At 39.8% G+C, this 21,672-nt stretch overlaps 1 protein-coding gene across 4 annotated transcripts in view; it reads left to right on the top strand.

Annotated features, from left to right (window-relative positions):
- The first annotated feature begins 234 nt into the window (after positions 1-234).
- Positions 235-21,672, top strand: part of LOC108425627 (solute carrier family 22 member 13) — a 31,644-nt gene continuing 10,206 nt past the window's right edge. Inside the window, exons 1-9 of one of the 4 annotated variants that reach the window (XM_017694419.2) lie at positions 235-664; positions 819-919; positions 1,013-1,167; positions 5,786-5,954; positions 6,050-6,152; positions 6,663-6,793; positions 10,478-10,695; positions 11,555-11,663; positions 13,120-13,451. In XM_017694419.2, coding sequence (XP_017549908.1) covers positions 464-664; positions 819-919; positions 1,013-1,167; positions 5,786-5,954; positions 6,050-6,152; positions 6,663-6,793; positions 10,478-10,695; positions 11,555-11,663; positions 13,120-13,348 — 1,416 coding nt within the window. In that variant the 5' untranslated portion in view covers positions 235-463 and the 3' untranslated portion in view covers positions 13,349-13,451. Of the gene's footprint in view, positions 665-818; positions 920-1,012; positions 1,168-5,785; positions 5,955-6,049; positions 6,153-6,662; positions 6,794-10,477; positions 10,696-11,554; positions 11,664-13,119; positions 13,452-17,834; positions 18,075-21,672 lie in introns of those variants that run through there. The other 3 variants (XM_017694420.2, XM_017694418.2, XM_017694421.2) reach the window with 3 other exon arrangements.

Raw genomic sequence — 21,672 nt, 5'->3', positions numbered from 1 at the left:
CCCCAGAGTTTTTCCTGGAGGTTCTTCTGAAAACCTGTTAAATCTGTTGTGGTTCTTTAAGCCCTAGCCAAAACAACTTACTGGCAAGTTACCAGAAGTAAAGTGTTGTTTTCGTCTCCAAATACCTTTGTAATTTTTCTCCCCACTAACTTTGAACACGTTCAAGTTGTTATCAAGTGATTAACTCAGGCTTATTTCTGAGGAAGACCCCCCACCTTTATAGCCTACAAGTGCAAATAAACACGTTCAAACAGCTAAAGCTTGTAGTCATGTCTAGCTTTCTGCCCTCGAGCAGAGCTGCTGACGCTCCACTTGACAGGCGGGTTAGACTTGAAGAATGATAACCACATGAGCTCAGGTTAAACGCTAACATCACGCCTTCCCTCAGCAGTCCTTCAGGTCACGGTCTGAGGCGCTGCACTTTCGCCCAGTTCAAGATAACGGCTAACTGCGCGCGGAGTGTATGGGTCCTCTTCAGCGAGACGTGTTCCTGAGGCTCAGCTTACCCATCTTTTTCACGGCTTTCCTCTTTTTCGTCGACGTGTTTATCGAAACCAAATCCTGCCATGTGGACACGGGGGGTCAGACCTTCAACTTCAGCTCCGACACGGGATCCGACGGGGGCAACATTTCACATCAGAGCAACGCCAGTCGTCACATAAACGTGAGTAGTCCGTGATAGTGAACAGTCGTAGCACACTGGATTCAGTGCAGGGCTACATTTGGATGTGTTTTCAAGCAAGACGAGCAGAAGAGTTTTAATTCCCTTTTCCCAGCTGGTGCTCTGATGTGACTGTGTCGGCTGTGTTTGTCTGTAGGGGTCCGTGTGTACGGTGGAGGGCTCTTTTGCCTACGGACAAGCGACCTACATGACGGGACTCCTCTTTGGCTCCATATTCGGAGGCGCGTTATCTGATAAGTCCGTATTCTCGTTTTCACTCCCGTTATAACGCATGTGAAGAGCTGATGAGTGACCAGCATGTGTATTTATGCGGACGTGTCTCATATACAGGTATGGAAAGAAGGTCTTGCTGGTGGGCAGCTCTGTTCTTCACTCGGTGGTCGCGCTCCTCACTGCGTTTCTCCCCCACGCGCTTTTCTATCTGAGCGCGCGCTGCATGGCGGGAATCGCCTGCTGTGCCATTCACATCTGCACCTACAGCCTGGGTTGGTAATTATTCATTTCACATTCATTTTCATGATTTACAATGACACAAATCCGTAGAGCAAGCATGCATCAGTCTGCTGGCTTCTTGTGCGCACGCCAAACAAAACTCAAGGAATTTATGCCACTGCTAGACCACTCTGGGACCACCTTTGTGTCTTGCATACAAGTCAGATTTTAAATGCACATAGACTTTGTTGGCCCTCTCATCAGGAGATCATGAGTTCGATCCCTGGACCCCCTTTTCATAGGACTAGTATCTAGATTGTGTCCTGATGAGATTTTAGCCACATACATTTAGACCCTGTTTACACCTGGTCACTTCATACGTCTTGAGTATCAGGATTATATCTGGAGAAGTTCAACCCAAATAAAAATGCAAGTGTAAATGCACCTAAGACATATTTAAAACAGGTAAAAAATCTGCTCCCTCAAGCCACTTCAAAAGGTGGTCTGAGGCACATTTGACCCACATGTTTTAAAAGTGCAAACTCATCTATCTCTCCAAGACACACTGGACAAACAAAACCCCTCTCAGTACAACCAAAACTCCTCCCCTTGGACGGTATGGACAGAGACTATCGTTCAAACCAAACTGCAGTCTACTAATAAACGATTGGTAACAGCCAGATTTGCACATTCTATCCCGTACAGCACCTGTTCTCAGCCGGACTCACTGTAGATGCATTTCACTATCAAGTGTAAATGCATGTGGCTAAAACTTTATCAGGATACAATCTTGATACAGTAACATGAAGTGTTACACTTGGTAGTCACATGCGTCTTTAGTTAAATCTGATTGCTGAGTGGGATGGAATATACAGATCCAGTCATTACGTGGCAACCAGTTAATTGTTTATCTGTTCAGCCTTTTTGTCTGTAGTTTGTTTTGCACAGTGGTGTATGTTCATATTGCTGTTTAACATTTAGTTTCATCCAGTTCCCAGCCATGTACGTCCTCCATGATTATCTTCCTCATAGACACAGATCACATGCCAAGTGATGTGCCGCATGGGGAGGAGCTTTAGTTGTGCTGGTAGGGGTTATTGAATGTGTCTTGGAGAAATGGATGCATTTACTCTGCTATAATATGTGGCTCCAGTCTTATGTGCCTTGGCTTTATCCAGTTATTATCCTTATTCTCAAGATTCTTGAAGTGACAAGGTGTAAACAGGGTCCAAGAGAGCACGATCGGCCTCACTCTCTCTGTGTGGATAGGATGGCTCTACCTCTCCCCCTGTCACTCAGCATGATGCTATGTAGCAGAGATGTCAGTTACAGTTCTCTTCCAAGTGTGTTCAGCTGACATTGACATTGCAAATGGCATTGCAGCAGAGGCTGTTCAAAAAGATGAAGTGGCTGGCTTCACGTGACTCGGAGGAAGTGTGTTTGTCTTTGCCACTCCTAGCGCTGGTGGTATTGGGCGATAGTGGGTGGAAATTAATACAACCTAAATAGTAGGTGGAATTGGATGCAACTAAATTGGGGAGCAAACTGGAACCCCCCCTTGTTTTCCTTTTGGAAAATACCCTAAGAGAAATGTTACAAACAACAGAGGGAGAAAAAATGAAGGACTAGGCGTAATACAAAATTATTTAAAATTTTGTTGAAAATGTTATTGCTGACACTGTGCTGCATTAAAGAAAATGCTAAAATAATTTACAAAGGATAACATAAGAAATAATTGAAGGAAAAATTGGAGTAAAGAGATGAAAAGTGGCTTTTTGGGGCTGCCTGGGAAATGCTGAGCAAAAAGCCAGTGGGCCATCGCTATCCTCCTGGTATCTGGAAAGTGCTGTCCTAAGGGGGAACCCTAGCCTTTCCCTCCCACAATTTTCTCCCCAATTTAGACGTATCTAGTTTTACCCGCTAGTTAGGACTCCCCCTCTCATACGATATCACCAGCAATAGGTTGTTGAAGGTTAGCACAGGCTTCAAAACCTGTGAAAACATCAAACTGCCACTAACGCAGTGTCATTGAACAGCTGAACACACCCTGAGGAATGTGCCAACCACAAGTTCTGTTAAGTCAGCTAACAGATGCCTGCTAGCATCGCACTGGATGATGGGGGAGAGGGAGGGCCATGCTACACAACCAAAGACAGCAAGGCCAATTGTACTGTCTTGGACTCCCAGCCACAGATGGCAGTAGCAACTCCAGGGCTCAAACTTATTTGGTGAAAGATGTATTAAAAGAGAAATTTTTCAAATTTTCTGTATAGTTCAGTCATTGAGATGTAAACAAAGTCATTCAGAGTGGTTTGATGTCAAATGGTGCATTGTTGAGATTCTTACAGACGCTTACTGATTCTTTACAGTGATGGTGACAGGAACAATGTCTAGAACACAAATATGACAACTGGTGAACCAACATGTGTCTTCTGAGTTTTTAAGTGTAATACTGATAATAGTAAAAGAGTGGTAAATCTGAAAAATAAGGGTTCTTTGAGAGCCAATTTGCCTAACAACACCCTGCATGTACCTCTTCACCATAAATGGATTTAAAAATAAATTTAGGTTTTTGGCCAAAACCTCAATAATCTCAAAATTATCGTAAAACAATGTCTCAGGCATCTGGCAATATATTCTTTACCGTTTCTCTAATGGTTTCCTGTGGTGTAACCACAGCATTAAGCTCTTCAGATCTGGTTCCTATCAACACCACTGTGAACAATTCTGACTCTGCACGTTTCTCTAGAATGGAGCATTTTACACCAAAACAACTTTGAATGACATTATTTATATATGAACTTTGATAGATTAATTTGTACAAAGCTTTTTGGTTTATCCATTTTTGGTAGCACACATATATATATATATATATATATATATATATATATATAATTCTATAATACTTCTTTTAATACTCTTGGAATTTACTTTTGTATTTCTTGTAGTATTGCTATAAATCATTTACATAAGATTACCTTTGCTCTTAAAAATGAGAGGTGCGATTACCACTAGAACAGAAGAAAAGTGAACTAAATGTGAATGACTCATGTGACTGTAGAGAATGTAGATTTCTTTCCTCGCAAATATACTTGGGTGTAAGTACTATTATTATATTATTATTACTTCAATATACTCAAATTCAGCTTCCATTAAAACATGAATAATCCTTCATAACATTTCTTAAGACAGAACCAGTAGTGGACACAGTAGTTAAGTAAATGTAATTAGTTTCTGTACTTAAGTAGTTTTTGCATGTATCTGTACTTTACTTAAGTATTTCCAATTTGGGCAGCTTTTTACTTTCACTCCACTACATTTCAAAGTCAAATATCTGACTTTTTACTGAGTTCTGAGAACTCTTTCGTTCCTTTTGGTTTATGTGTGCATAAAACATAACATGTTAAAGTGAAAGAAGCGTGAAGCAAGAACACCAATCGGGACACAGCGCTTTTGACCTGTTGGTCATACCAATCCAGTGCAAGCACACAGTTCAATATCAGAGCAGCAGCATAAAACTTTGGGAGCACGTACGTCTACCTAAATGAGGGAACTAACCTAACTTTGTGTAAATAGACCACAATATAGAAATATGTACACATATCACATATGCAGTCGTGACTGTTGTGTCTTTTTTTCTGAATTTATACAAACATTTTCATTCTATACTAAATTAGTTTCAGCTAGTCTATGTTTATGAACAGAGACCTACAGCTGCAATATAGTAAAGAAAAACTTATTTATGAACCTGTGTTGAAAGCAAGTTTTTATTCAATTTGAAACTAAGTTACAAATAAATCTTAAACTGAAACTTTGCTTGCTTGTAAAAAGGCTTTAGAGCCACTCGGTTCTACCTGATGAAAACTGTTTGCCTTCTGTGTTTTGTGACTCGCAATCACATCATTTTAATAGTGCCAGACTAATGACGTTCTATTAAAAGACTGGTTTACCAAGAGAGACGGTGGCGTGGTGGGTAGCGCTGTCGCCTCACAGCGAGGAGGGCCTGGGTTCGATTCCCCGGCCGGGCGGCCAGGGTCCTCTCTGTGTGGAGTTTGCATGTTCTCCCCGTGTCTGCGTGGGTTTCCTCCGGTTTCCTCCCACAGTCCAAAGACATGCAGTCAGGCCAATTGGACATGCTAAATTGCCCCTAGGTGTGAGTGTGTGACTGTCTGTGTCTGTCTGCACTGCGATGGACTGGCGACCTGTCCAGGGTGTATCTTGCCTTTCGCCCGAAGACTGCTGGGATAGGCTCCAGCATCCCCCCGCGACCCTGACGGAGAAGCGGCTTAGAAAATGGATGGATGGATAGATGGGACACTGGAGTATTTTCACCTAAAATGAGTTCATGAAGCGAGTCTTGTTACAACAATGATATCAGGACATTAGAGGCATAATTAATCGTTTAGTACTTTTACTTTCGATAATTAAGTACATTTGAAGGCAAATACTTTTGTACTTTTACTCAAGTTGAGGTCTAGAGTAAGGACTTCTACTTTTACTGGAGTAATATTTTACTGTGGGTATCTCTACTTTAACTCAAGTACATGATTTGTGTACTTCGTCCACCTCTGGACAGAACTGAGTAAATCCTGTATACATAGACCTACTTTCTAAAGTATTGAGATATCATAGGTAAGATGGAATAAATTATGTGATGATCTATTTTTACAGGAGTGGAATGGAGTTTACCAAAGTATCGCATCTGGCCGACCACTCTTCTCTCCTTCTTCTTCAGCTTGGGCATGATGGCGCTGGCTGCTGTGGCTTACTTCACCAATGGCTGGATGCAGTTTCATCTGGCTCTAGCACTTCCACAGATACTCTGTCTACCCCTCTATTTGTTAGTATATGTGCTGTAGTTTTTAGTACGTGTACCATTGAATGCATATCTGCTCTTATGACTTACAAAGGCATATTTTTTCTCTTTACTTTTAGCTCAATTCCAGAATCTCCGAGATGGCTCTTTCTAAATAAGAGGACTCACGTTTTAGAGGACTACCGCAGCAGGAGTCCAGAGGATAGGCACTATCTTGATTTGGTAGGAAAAGATTATAACGTTCTAATGATATTGTTATAGAAATACACATGAAAAAATGTGGGCACCCCCAGTGAACTTGCTTATACGATTTGTTGATTTTCTAAGTGAAAATATGTTACCACATCCTCTACAGAGAACATACTTCTGCACATTTTAATGCACTGTTACTGTTCATTTACTACTTTAACATTTCTGAAAAAATGACATAAAATGTGCAATGATTATGGCTCATTTTATATTTCTAAATTTTATCCAGTATGTGAAACTCTGCAAATAGAAAGAAATAGTGCTCAAAAACTGGCATGTAAAAAATAACTTATTTCCACTTCAGTTAACAAAACATTTAATTTGAGTAGGAGCATTTAAACATTTTGTATATGACTGTATATCTTCTTAATAGTCAAATCTGCTAAAACCTTCTGTAACATTACAGTTAATTTGTATGTTTGATTTGCATGTATATAGACATTTGATCATAATAGCAAAACACCATTGTTTTTTTATCAACAGCTATTGGACTCAGTGGGTAATGACTGCCAGAAGGCAAACAACGAGGAAACGGATAATAAGAAATGTTCTGATTTCACCCACTTCAAATCAGCGACATTAGTTCTGCGTCTGTTCATCATGAGTTTCATTGGGTAGGTAAGTTTGTTCAGTGTTTATATTGCGTTTATTGAAAAATACTTTCCCCAGCTGTTCTTTTATGATCAAAGTGACTCAGTGCTTTATATTGAAATATAGTCATTCAAAGTCATTGAAGTACTATTATGCTTTCAAGATTTCTGAAATAGTTTCTGAGGAATTTTAGTTTCCTAGAGGAAATTACCTTCTGCAGTAAAGAATGTCTTGCTTGCGTTGTTAGTACAAAGCTTACAAAACAAAAAATGTTTCTCAGTAGATAACTGACCCAGAGAGACATAACTGTTTACCTTGTTGGGTACTCAGTTGAAGCCACTGTAGACCATAGTGTACAGACAATGTTGCGGGTAATGCGTTACAGTAATGTGAATATTTTGTTCTGTGACAAAGTAAAGTAACACATTACAGTTGTTTTTTGCATTGCTCATATGTTTCTAACAAAGCAAAATAATTATATATGATGCATTTATAACACACATTTTCTTTATTTAGCTTATCTATACATGTCCTTACATATAATGCATGTGTGCCAGCTTTGTCTGCTCACTGCCTGACTTTGTGAATGTGAGCTGCACAGAGGGATCGTGAGAAGTGCCATAAACTCAACAAACCATAAGCCAAATCACGCTAATATGAAACTGATGGATAAAGAGTCCTGTACCACAGAAAAGCGAGCGCCAACATCATCCAGTGATGCCAGCCTCGGTTTTCATTCAGGAAGAGCTCTAGCATTTTTAAATTATTTCTGCTGGCTGGTTTATAGGATTTCAGACAGCATCAGCCACTGATCATTTTTATGCAGGATAACTGGCTGTGTCTTCTTCAAAAGCAGGGATAGTGACGTCTTTTACGTGATGTTTACTGTGATTAGCTATAAATAAAGTACTTAAAGGACTAAAGGGTTTTCCCCAAGGCCAGATTAAGACCATGAGAATTGATACCGCAAGGCCTCCTTAACCCCCCCTGCCCACACTAGAATCACCCCCACCAGAAACACATTATGATCATCCACTGCAAATGATATATCATAATAATCAAGTAATAATGATTGTAAGTAAATAATAAATAATTGTCCAACAACCCTTTTCATTAGCCTACCACATTGAATGTAAATTAACTGATGAATGCACCATCACATCAACTTTCCTCAGATATATATATATATATATATATATATAGAGAGAGAGAGAGAGAGAGAGAGAGAGAGCAGTTATAGCATTACAACAGATTGAGCTCTGCTAAATTTACTCAAACAGGCATAATATGTCACTATATGGCAAAAAAATAACCAAACACTCTGCTTTCAGATTTTTTTGGAACTTAACATTAACAACAAGCCACTCGACACTCCATACAGTAACAAGACGCAGGCTAACTTAAACCCAAACAACAGCACCCTTTCATATAAAGCATTCGGCCCCTGCTGCCAAATCAAGATATAAGAGTTGAAAGGGGACAGTTGACACACAGAGTTTTAAAAGCTAAATTAATCATCATCATAATAATAATAATAATAATAATAATAATATGTAAATAATGCTAGGCTAAGCATATTGTCACAATGGGCATGAAAAATATTTAAAGACCTTTATCTTACTTTTGTTGACTTCACCACAGCAGGCTTTAGCTTTGACATAATCTAGCGATTTTAGTAACAGTGCATTAAGTCCCAAATTCACAAACCACATGATAGTAACGTCTTGTTTTCATTTTTTAAATGTGTTTTAAGTTCTGGAAATGGGTAGAAAACAACACAGTCTGCTCTATCTGGGTCTTTTGTGATGGTATTCAGCTAAAGCTTGACTGAGGTATTGGCTGAGAGCAACAAGTGCAATAGGCAGTTATGCTATTTATTTGTTACTGTGTAAGATAGCATGGGAATGTGGGCCACTTTTGGCACTCTGGCCCACTGTTAGCACTGGCAAACTTAAATATGCTTATTTGACCCACATCTTAAAACAGATCTAGTCCACTTCTGGTAGAGGTATGGAACCTAAAAAAAATTGTTCAAAACACTAGTACTAGTACTCAGTACTAGGAAAACTACTAAATACAGTATATACACACACAACAGCCATTTATTCAAAATTCAGCTTTGTGTTCATTAAAGTGTCTTCCTTGATATGAAAAAAGTAGGTTTTGCCTAATTATTTGACCATTTTTATTTTCCATATTATTGTTTTTTATTAGATTTTTTTAACATTACAAATATATATTTATAATGATATAATATGGCAAATGAAAGTGTGATGAGTAAACAAGCAAACATACATAAAACAAAATACTTAAATAAATAACAACACAGGTACGCTAGGTACTGAACAGTTCCATAGTAGGCCTAGACTAGCAGTCAGCAAAAGACTGTCCTTAAGCAATGTTCAATCAATATGAGCCAGACCAGTGAAAATAAACAGGTACACAGAGAGCAGCACACAAGAAAAAGTTAAGGGAAGGATAAACACAGATTCTGGTTACGTCATCTTCAACAACTTGTTAATGTTTACAGGTGATATAAAGGATAAGAGGGATTTGGATAAGAAGGGACTGTTTGCCTTTAAGTAAACATGTTACATTTTACTGTTCAACAAGCAAAAGAACTCTTTATCCATGGTTCTTTTCCAAAATAGAATTATCACCTCCAAAATACATGTGTGATGATGTTAGGTCACCCTAATACATCACCGAGACTGCAATTCACCCTTCCTCAATAAATACTCTGGTGACTTTTAATATGATAGACACTTAATATCATTCATTTAAACTTCTACTTACCTGAAGTCCAGGGGGTTCCAGGCGAAGTGGGAGCCAGGTCGTTGGTACCTGTAAAAAGAGAAAAACGTAAGGTTAAATACAGCTAGCTTAACAATAAAACATGCATGTGTATAAATGGCCATTGTATTTCTGTAAGCAATTTAATGTGTGGATTGTTTGTTCCATTGTCACCCCAGACTGGCTAATGGTATGACCCAGAATTAAGGTGGGAGGGGCTACCAGGTTAAAAGGGAAGGGGGACAATGGAGAAGGAGAGAAGGATGTTTTTAGAAAGGTCTGTGTGGCTTTGCGGCCTCAGGCCCTATGTCACAGAATTGTTTTTAGTTCTGTAGCTGACAAATGGCTGCTGGATGCTGATTGCGGAATCAGTTGGGTCATTTGGTTATAGCTTTGTTTTTCTTTTCTTTTTTTTGCCCCTTTTTTTCCTCGTTAGTGTAAATACTTTGGTGTGTAGAACTAAAATAAAACTTAAGAGAACTGTTAAATTTAGTCCTGTTGCCCGAGATCATTGAATGGTGAGCCTCCAGACCACTCATTGACCACAGCACCATCAAAATGGTGACCACACATACCACAACATGTCAGTTAGTTTACAACCAAAAAAACAGTTAAATGTACATGTTAAAAATGTTTTGGTCCAAAGGTGGTTCACATACTTGAAAGGTTTGAGTGCTGATGAGATCAGCACAAGGTCATAAAATGTGTTGGTTGTGGCATTATTACTAGAGTACTGTTGTCACAAATACTGGTACAAGTATGTGAACATGTGGTACTGATTTCCTGTTAATAAACCTGTTTAGTCTTTAATATGTGAGGTTAGTCTAAACGAAAATTGAAATCATGCTAGTTTGGAATAAAAACTGTTTTTTATAGGCACTGTATGAATTAGTTCATGTTCTCATTGTTCTCAGGGTGGCATCTGCCCTCACCTACTATGGAATCTGCTTCAGCGTGGGGGGGTTTGGTGTGGATATCTATTTGGCTCAGTTCTTTTCGGGGCTGTCAGAGTCTCCTTCACTCTTCCTGCCACTTCTGTTGGCACGATGGGGTCGTAGATCCTTCAGCATGGCTAGTCTGCTGCTCAGTGGAATCGGCTGCTTGCTCTCGCTCCTCGTCTCCAAGTTCTGTGGTAGGGGATGTCCCATGGATGAGGCACATTCCATTTAAAGTGGTAGTTTGGTGAACAATCCTGTTTGCAGTTTTTCCTTTACTTAACAACAACTAATTAATTAGTTAACAGTTAACAACAGCTAATTAGTTCCATTTCTTGTTATCTGCGCTCCTATTTTTCATTGCGCCGTTTTTTACAGAAATGCTTGCATGAAGAAACTCATTTGTTGTTATGGCTCAAGTAACAGAAATGAAACTACCAGCCTTGCATAAAGTCAATCCTCAGATTTATTTCATTTTTATTTGTTTTCTTTCATTTCATGTTGGTTTCAAGCAACTAGAGTGGCATGAAAGTTTCACCATATAAAGCCAGCCTTAAAGGGCAAAACTGTGTACATTTGATTTTTTGCCAAACTAACTAGACTCTTAAAAAGATGGTTCTTCACAGGTTCTTTAGTAAAGAAAAATGTTCTCTATAGAACCACAAACGCTCAAAAAACCCTTTGCATGATTAAAGGGTTCTTTGTATCATCAAAAGGTTCTTCAGATTGGTGAAGGATGTGCATGAATGAGTTGTAGATGTTTCTTTTAGTACTTTTTTGAAAAGGGTTCTTCTACAGTTACAAGTTTGACATCATAACAATAAAATAACCCCTTTGGGTGATATATAGAACCATCTACAGCACATTCTCCATCAATCTGAAGAAACCTTTCATGATACAAAGAACACTTTAATCATGCAAAGCGTTCTTTGAGTGTTCATGGTTCTATATAGAACCATTGTCTTTACTAAAGAACCACCTTTGTTTCCCTTTTTTATATAGGTCAGCTAAAAAAACTGAAGCTTCCATTCACCACTGTTCATGCTGTCTCCTCAGACATACCTGCTCTGGTGATGGCCCTCGCTCTGCTGGGGAAGCTGTGTGTACAGGCGACTACCTGTGTTTCTCTCCTCTACGGCATTGAGCTGTTCCCTACTATTATAAGGTAAGTGCTCGGTTTCATGTAGAGAAGACTGTCAGTAAATCTACTCTGAACCTCAAAGTAAAGGTACACACCTCCAGATCGTTGTAGTCATTGCTCTGTTAATATCCAGAGGTAAATCAATAACACAAGTGAAATGAGCTAGCTAGGAAAATGCAGTTGTTACATCATGTTCATTCTTCAAAATGCATTTCGATTTACTGAGATATTCCTGATGCACAATTCAATGGAACCACTTTTGAATATATGAATATATATATATATATATATATATATATATATATATATATAAAGTCTTTATTGTCACATAGTCACCAAAGTAACCAGCGAAATTATACGGGCCTGAAGAAGGCGCCCTGCTCGGCATCCCAGTCCAGGTATCTCAGTTCGCAGGGTGGTATGGCGATAACACAGCAAAATTGCCATGGAGACAACCTTGATCGGGCCCAGGCAGAGTCAACAATCAGCAGTCCAGGAAAGTGGAGAAGGATAAGAGAGCGTCTCGCAGCAGTGTTCCTCTGGTGGAGATGTGATGTACCATTATACATTACATATACATTAACTCAGGAGAAGAGAGTTTTCTTGGCCTGTTTGCCAAAAGGATGTGGTAAAAGTTTAGTCCACAAAGCCTGGCCTTGCTGAGGCCAAATTCCTATCCTAATATCCCCATTATACAGTCATATTTCTGAGTAAAAGGGTTTTTTCTTAATAGATCCTTGTCATAATTATTCAACCCTTTGGGAACTCTATACTGACAACTTTTTGCTTCAGCTGTGATACAGCTGTGGATCCCACCATGCATGTGTGTCAGCAGCAAACATGATAAAGACAAAAAACTTTCACAAAATCTAAGAGAAGAAATTATTTCACTGATTAAAAATGGCAATGGCTACAAGAATAAAATTTAAAATAGACACAGTTGGAAGTATAATATATAAGTTTATAAGTAAGAATGTGGAAGAAAGAGCAAAATTTCACCAAGAGGAATCAGACATTTGACAGAACAAGTGAGAAAAACCCTCATATTACTGCCAAAGGCCTGCAGTATGATGAAAACAGGAACATATTGATGAACCCAATAAGAAAAACACTACACAAGCATGCCTGGACAGCCTCATTACACTCCACTCTCGACCAAAAAGCACATAAAAAGTTTAGCTGCATATTCAATAAGAAATTTTGATAGGCCTGTGGAGTTCTGGGAGACAGTTTTATGGAGTGATGGAACTAAATTAGATCTGTTTGGGCCTGTGGATCAGTGGTATGTCTGGCATGAGAAAATCAAAAATTATAACAAAAAAAAGAACACCATCCCCATGGTCAAGCATGGAGGTGGGTCAGTCCTGTTGAGGGGTTCTTCTGCTGTTGCAGGAACTGGAAATCTTGACCGTATGACTGGTGTTACGTGTGAGCGCCTTGTGCGTTTCTCTCTCTCTCTCTCTCTCTCTCTCTCTCTCAGCTCTCTTTTCTCTCCTCTTTTCTGCTCCAGTCAGTCTATCTTTCACCTTATAGGTGGATCAAGGTGTCATTCTTCATTCTACATTTCTCGTCTCTTTCTGGCCAATCAGAGGGCACATTCGGACCAAAAGAGGGGCGGGACTTTGAGTTCAAAATCTGCGCGGCAGCACTTGTGCGGAAGCCTTCTGGCTCGCTTGTTGGGTTGTGTTGACGCTCTGCTGCTCGATTAGAAAACGCTGTTTTGTGACTTAGTTTGTGTCTCAGTTTAGCTCTTTGTCGTTATATGTATATGCAGTTATCTTTATATGTATGACTTGTACTGCTGTTGTCATTGTTAACCATTTGTTATTGATCGTTGTTACTGTCTCCCCTTCCCCCACTGTGTTTGAGGAAGAACAGTTTAGAACGTGCATGCACTTACACTGCCACACATAGGTAGTCTGAGTGTCCAGACACACTAGTTTAGAGGTGGGTTCCAGCCCCTGTACTTTTTGTCTAGTTTAGCTTAGAGTAGCAGTCAGCTCTTTTATTTCTGCTAGTTAGATAAGATACTAATATACAAGCTAGTGTAGTTCCTTTGTTATTTGGTGCAGTCGGTGTTCTCTCCCAGGCTGGTCCAGTTCTTCAGCATCCTAGTGTTTGTTGTCTTGAGGTGTTTTGTAATTAATTTGTGTCCTTTGTATACTATTGTGTATCAACGGGGATGTCTTTCAAATAAATCTGTTTTCTGTATTCTCCAGTTTCTCACTGGTTGGCCATCTCCACCTACTCACACCGCACATGTTACTGTCCCCACACTCTCCCCTGGACCATAGCCTTTTGTGGGAACGTAACATTTGACTGGTCCGGGATAGATCATTGATAAATTATTCATAGATCATCAAATTAATGAACTGTCCCATGGTGTTTGTGGGTGGCCTAGCACTGGTGTTATACCTTTATGTATGCATACAGTATGGAAACCTTTGACTTGCATTTTTTTATTGCTTCACCTAGCTTGGAAGCAATTAAGAAGTGTCGTAAGGATGACTTATGGGAGATAACAGCATATGATGGAGCACAAGTAGCTAGACAGACAGTTAAGACGTTAGAATTAAGGTCATTGACAAGTTGAGGGAAATGGGTGTTTTAGAGTTTCCCCAGCCTGTTGTTACTACTTCTGTGGTGGAGAGTGATGTTGAAAAGGTAGTGACTCCTGTTGATGTAGCTACGGAGCAAGCTAAGCCTGAAGTTGATTTCAGGGCAACATTGCCTTGTTTCGACCCTTTTTCTCCTGCATTGTCAGGATCACTTCATGAAGCTCGTGCTAAGGTGCGCATCACACGTCTCCAGTCGGAGGCTCAGGAAAAAGCACATGCACGACAGGCAGAGCTGGACTTAAAATTGGCCATTCGGAAGATGGAGCTTGATGTTGATTGGGAGGTCCAACTACGGGAATTGGAGATACGAGCAATGAAGATTGTTCCTTATCCAGCTGCCCAGCCAGACATTGCACTGCCTCCTCCTTCTTCCCCACGGTCTTCTCCAGCAGCTACTCTGGTGGCATCCGCTCCTGCTCCTTCATCTATTTATCCACCTGTGTTTGATGTGAGTAAACATATCTCACTCATACCACCTTTTAAAGAGGCTGAGGTAGATACATACTTTGGTGTGTTCGAGCGTATTGCTACTGCTTTAAACTGGCCTAGGGAGGTCTGGTCGCTCTTGCTGCAATGTAAATTAGTAGGTAAGGCTCAAGAGGTTTGTTTGTCATTGCCGTTGCATGACAGTTTGCAATATGACTTAGTTAAAGCTGCCATACTGTGTGCATATGAGTTAGTTCCGGAGGCATACAGACAAAAATTTAGATCGCATAAGAAAAGCTTTGTCTCAGACTTTGTTGAGTTTACCAGAGAGAAAGAGACCCTACTGGATAAATGGTGCGCTGCGGGTAGTCTCTGACTTTGCTTCACTGTGTGAACTAATTTTCTTAGAAGAGTTCAAAAATTGCTTGCCTGAGTGTGTAGTCATTTATCTTAATGAGCGTAAGGTTTCATCTCTTTCTGAAGCAGCAGTTTTGGCTGACGAGTATATGCTAACACCTCATCATCGCTCCCACATGTTACACGTGAGCAGGAAAAGCAAAACACCGGCCCAAATAAGAGTGTTGCTTTGTTAGACAGGTGTCTCTCAGTTAACACTACAGCTTTAACTGGTACTCCTCACCCAAGCTACCAGCCTTTTATTACGCAGGGCACTATTTCTCTTGAAGGTAGTGAGCAGCTTCAGTGTCCTGTGACAATTTTGTGTGATACTGGTACAACTCAGTTGTTTGTTTTAGCTGGGTTGTTACCCTTTTCTGAACAAACATTCTGAAAGTTTATAACCGCAGTTGTAATTAGAGCTCTGATCAAATCTTTACTACTTTTGGCCTGCCAAAAATTGTACAGACTGATCAGGGTACACATTTTTTTATCCAAGCTGTTCTCGCAGGTTAGGGTCACTCTACATATCACTCATCGATTCTCAAGTCCAGATCATCATGAGTCACAGGGTGCGTTAGAACGATTTCACGAGGCTTTAAAATCTATGCTTCACAAATATTGCTTAGATACTGGGAAAGATTGGGATGAGGGAGTGCCCCTTGTGCTCTTTGCTGTGCGTGAGTCTGTTCAGGAATCCTTAGGATTCAGCCCTGCTCAATTAGTTTTTGCACATTCTGTATGTGGCCCATTGAAAGTCCTTAAAGAGACGTTTTTAAATGACAAATGTAAACCGCAGAACATTCTGGATTATGTTAATACCTTTCGTGAGTGTTTGCATAATGCTTGTTCTTTAGCTCATGAGACTTTGAATGTCTCTCAAGAACATACGAAACGGTCTTTTGACAAGCGTGCAGCTGCCAGACAGTTTCAGCCAGGTGATAACGTAATGGTTTTACTCCCTGTTCCTGGTCCATCACTTTCAGCCAAGTTTACTGGTCCATATACTGTTGAATAAGAGCTCAGTGACACAGATCACATCATATGCACTCCCAATCATAAACATAAGAAACGTGTTTGTCCTATCAACATGCTGAAGACTTATACTCGTAAAGCAGAAAATGCATTACCAGATGAACAACCCAAGGGTAAAGTGTTGTCCTCGATTGGTATAGTGACTACTAGTCCTAGTGGCACTGATGTGGATGGATGAAAATTACGATCATTTCCGCAAGCTTCTTGTAGACTTCTGAATTCTGAGATGTTACAAGGTCTGTCTAGTCTTTTGAGTCACTTGCCAGATCAACAAAGAACAGACATTGAAAGCGTAATATAAAGTTTTCCTTCTATTTTTAATGATATACATTCTCAGACAAATGTTTTGAAGATATACAGGTAACTACAGCAACACCACATAAGCAGCATGCCTATTGCCTTAACTCTATTAAAAGAGAAGCCATGAGAAAGAAAGTAGATTACTTGTTGGAACATGGTTTAGCAAAGCCTAGTTGTAGTCCTTGGAGTTTGCCCTGCCTGCTTGTTCCCAAACCTGATGGTTCAGTTCGTATTTGCACTGATTATAGACGTGTTAATTCTGTCACAGTCTCTGACTCTTATCCTTTGCCTAGGATTGATGACTGTATTGATAATGTGGGATCAGCGCAATTTGTTAGTAAATTAGACTTGTTGAAGTGGTACTGGCAAGTTCCTTTGACTTCCTGTGCATCAGATATCTCTGCTTTTGTGACTCCAGATGCTTTTATGTAGTACACAGTTATGCCATTCGGACTTAGAAATACTCCAGCTACATTCAAAGACTAGTTAATATTGTATTATCGGATGTACCAAATTTTTCTGCTTATCTAGACAATCTTGTGGTTTACACGTCAGACTGGCCCACTCATGTTAAAATCCTGAGTACTGTTTTTGAATGGTTGGAAAAAGCTTCGCTGACTCTTAACTTAGTAAAGTGTGAGTTTGCTCAAGCTACTGTAACCTACCTTGACTGCATATAATGACCATAAACCTCTGGTATTTTTATCTAGAATGTATAACCAGAATCAACGTTTGATGAGATGGTCTCTCATAGTCCAGGAGTGCAACTTGGAGATTAAGCATAAGAAAGGATCAGACAATGTTGTGGCCGATGCTTTATCTCATGTATAATAGCTTTTTTTGCAGATAATGTTGCGGCAACACTTGCGCGGAAGCCTTCTGGCTCGCTTGTTGGGTTGTGTTTTTGAAGTACCAGGCCATTTTGGAGAAGAACGTGAAGCCTTCAGTGTGTTAATTGAAGCTTGGTGCCCACTGGACTTTCCAGCAAGACAATGATCCCAAACATACATCGAAGTCAACCAAACCTTGATTCTGTGATCTATCCTGGAATGTCCTTTAGTGGTCATCTCAGTCCCTGGACTTAAATCCCACTTAAGTCTTTGGTGGGATTTAAAGAAAGCTGTGGTGGCATGGAAACCAAGTAACATTAATGAGCTGGAAGCTTTTGCACATGAGGAATGGGCAGATATTCCAATAGAGAAATGTCAGAAGCTTGTGAGCATGTACCAAAAACATTTACTGAAGGATATAAAATATAAAGGGTGCACCACAAAATACTGACTTTGGGGGTTGAATAATTTTGCAAATAGACATTTGTGGGGGGAAAGATTTTTCTTTTGAACTGTAAACTAAACTTTATGTTCTCAAAATCCCTTGATCATCAGCTTGTACATACATGCTAAAAATCTCTGTCTTGCAGGCAGAAGTGTGTGGGACTGGTGAGTCTATGTTACCGGGTGGGCTGCATTGTAAATGCAGTGGTGGCTCCTAAGGGTGGAGTCTCTCTGGGAGCCATGATCTGTTACAGCAGTGGACCCATCCTGGGAGCAGGGCTGTGCTTGTTGCTCCCAGAAACCAGTGGCATTCCTTTACCAGACACAGTCCAGGACTGCGAGAAACAACCCAGGCTGAAGTTGGAGCTGGGATCCTGCTGTGCTCAGTGAGACACTGTTTTATTCAATACTAAATCACTGTGGACCTCCCCATGATTTCATTTTGATCATGATTTTTTAGACAAAAATTCAGTGTTTCATGAGATCTCAAATTTCACCACATTTCATTTAATTAATTTAATTACTTGAAACAATTAAGATTTACTTTTTAAAAACACACAGAATACACAGCTGTGCCTTAAAGGGTAACTCCACCAGTGTAAGTAATTTGTTGAGATGTAAACAAAGCCATTCATGGTAGTGTGAAATGCTTTGTTTTAGAGAAACTTGCCAAGTCAGAATTGTTCACAGTGGGGTTGATGGGAACCAGACGTCTTTAAAAGCTCCCTCACAGAAAGTTTACATTAAATAAATGTTTGATATATTGTTTTATGGTTTGTGATAAAGTTTTGCCTTAAAATGTATTTTAATGAATCAATAATCAACATTACATGTAAAAAAGTAAAAAAAAAAAAAAAGTAAAAATGTGTTGTAAATTTGAAATTTAGAAAAACTGGTGTATTGCCTGTTTAAATCTAGATGACAGGAAGAACTGGAAGACAGTGGAGAGGTGATGAGGTGCAAAAATAAAAGGTTGAGAATATACAGTTGAGAATATACAGATAATTAGGTAGGACAAGCAGCAGTTTCAGGACTTCTGAACTTCAGCTATTTCACTATTTTGGAAGCTATCACTGGTACATTTACATTTATGGCATTTGGCTGATGCTTTTATCCAGAGCAACTTACAGTTTGATTGTTTTACACAGGTAGGCGAAGGTAGTGTTAGGAGTCTTGCCCAAGGACCCTTATTGGTATAGTGCAGGGTGCTTACCCAGGCAGGGGACTGAACCCCAGTCTACAGCGTAGAAGGCAGATATTACCAACCACCTGGTAATATCTGCACTTATATAATAGTATGTACAAAAATATGAATGTTAGTTTTAATGGAGTTGGTGCATAAATATCATTAAAAGTGAAGATGAACAGTCAAAGTTAATCTATTATGAGCCTTGAGTATGGCTTGTTTGACTTGCAGACTTGCAGGCCTGTTGGTCTAGAAAGAGTCTCATTTTCTGCTGCTAACGGTTAGATGAGCTGCTGCATATTGAGCAATCTGTACTCTATATTGAGATCTGTACCAGATCTGTTTTAGCTCACCCAATCCTTATTTTTAGTCACTTCTAAAGCTACTAGGAACTCTCTATCCAAAAGGTCACAGTCAGAGTTGTATGAGATGGAATCACTGGAAGCCATATATATATATATATATATATATATATATATATACACACACACACACATACACACACACACAAATTTATATATAAAATTATATTATAAAGATTATAAAGATATAAAATCGATCCAAAGCAGACACCCTGAGGGAGATTACACTCGGCAGATAGTTTTATAGCAGCAGTCAAGTAGCAAATAAGTTAAAACCATTTTAGGGGAGTTTCTAAAGCATACAGTGGTGTCACAGACACTAAACCATAACATCTGTAATCTAGCATCTTATTGTCTCCACAAAACTCTGTAACAAATGCTAAACTGCGGCAGGATGCGAGCTTACAGTATCTTTATATATATGGGTCTATCCATTTAGATAGGGGTCAGTAAACAGGCAGGCAGCAACAGTTAAGATAAATATAATCAAACAATAGTCAAATCCAGGAACAAAGCAAGAATCAGCACCAAGAATAAAGAACAGATTTAAGTAACATGGCTCATAACTAAGTTATTAATCCAGAAACTTCAGCCTGCCGACTCATACAAAGAAGAATATATCTGTGTGAGCAACTGGATGAAGAAATAAGCTACAAGTGTGTGGTTATGAATGGGTGGAGCTGGAGCTAAATTCAGCCTTTCCAGACGGGGCCATATGGAGACTTGCCAGAGGGGAGGCATCACAATACCCACTCTTATTGTTCAGTGGCTGGTTGCATAAAACTCCTTAAGATGGATTTTCTCTTAAGTTTACCCTTAAGGCTATGTGTGTTGCATGAAGAAGCCTCAAGTTCAAGGTTTGAAAACATGTTTTTTTGAAAGCTATTTCAGAGAACAAAGCAAAGAAAAAAAAATGTACCAGTGACATTTCTGGGAATGTTTCAAACAGAGACAGCACTCCCAGGAATCACAGTAGAGGATATGTATGATTGTAAACTCCCATCTACTACCCCAGCCCCTTCAAGCTCACAAACAGAAATGGTTTGTCAGCAACTACTTATTAACCTATTCCCCTCAAAACAGAAACAATCTGTCCACAACCACTGACTAGCCCATTCCCAAACTCAAAAACAGGAAGAGTCTGTCCAATCAGGAGTACAGAAAAAGACACTGCAGTTGACTATTCATCTGAGAGAGTCTAGCAATGCATTTTCCAAGTGGGCAGAGGCAGAATACAAAACATTCAAACATAGAACAACCATGAAACCTCTCAATATTTTACCAAAGATCCCTGCGGAGGTCACAAGACAGATGACACCACAAATAGCAAGCCAGGTTAAAGCATTAGGGGAAATATAATAAGTATTGTATTTCCTGCAAGTAAACCCTTAAGTTTATTATTTTAACTAAGAGTTAGTGATGTGAGCAAAAGTACCATACAAGCAATGTTTGAAATACAGTGGGCCCTTTGGCATCCAGGACCTCCTAATTAACTGCTTAGACCCCTGAATAATTAAGAATAAATGTATTTTATTTAGCAAAACACTTGCTTAAATTCAATTTCTGGGAAAGCTCATTGTCTAACTGCTTCACCCACGAAACAATGCACTTCTGACTTCAGTATTCTAACTAGAGATGCAGCAACTGTCTGCCTCAGGGTGGAGCTGTTGCAAATTGTTTCACCCAATTGGTCTTTCATAGCCTGGCAATTGTAAATATGCCCAGGATACCTCAGAAAAACTTTACAATATGCCATAACGTACACTATATTTCCAAAAGTGTTCACTCACCCATCCAAATCATTGAATTCAAGTGTTCCAAACACTTCCATGGCCACAGGTGTATAAAACCAAGCACCTAGGCCTGCAGACTGCTTCTGCAAATATTACTGAAAGAATGGGTCGCTCTCAGGAGCTCAGTGAATTCCAGCATGGTACCATGATAGGATGCCACATGTTCAACAAGCCAGTCAGCAAATTTCCTCCCTACTAAATATTCCAGTCAACTGTCAGTGGTATTATAACAAAGTGGAAGTGACTGGGAATGACAGCAACTCAGCCACGAAGTGGTAGGCCATGTAAAATGACAGAGCGGGGTCAGTGGATGTTGAGACACATAGTGCCCAGAGGTCTGCAACTTTCTGCAGAGTCAGACGCTACAGACCTCCAAACTCCATGTGTCCTTCAGATTAGCTCAAGAACAGCGTAGAGAGCTTCATGGAATGGGATTCCATGGCCAAGCAGCTGCATTAAAGCCTTACATCACCAACCACAATGCAAAACTTCGAATGCAGTAGTATGAAGCGCTGCCACTGGACTCTAGAGCAGTGGAGATGTGTTCTCTGGAGTGACTAATCATGCTTCTCCATCTGGCAATCCAATGGACGAGTCTGGGTTTGGTGTTTGCCAGGAGAACGGTACTTGTCTGACTGCATTG

Source organism: Pygocentrus nattereri, chromosome 10 (genome assembly GCF_015220715.1).
Source record: "Pygocentrus nattereri isolate fPygNat1 chromosome 10, fPygNat1.pri, whole genome shotgun sequence".
Classification (NCBI taxonomy): Eukaryota; Metazoa; Chordata; class Actinopteri; order Characiformes; family Serrasalmidae; genus Pygocentrus; species Pygocentrus nattereri.
This window is presented reverse-complemented; position numbering and strand designations above follow the sequence as displayed.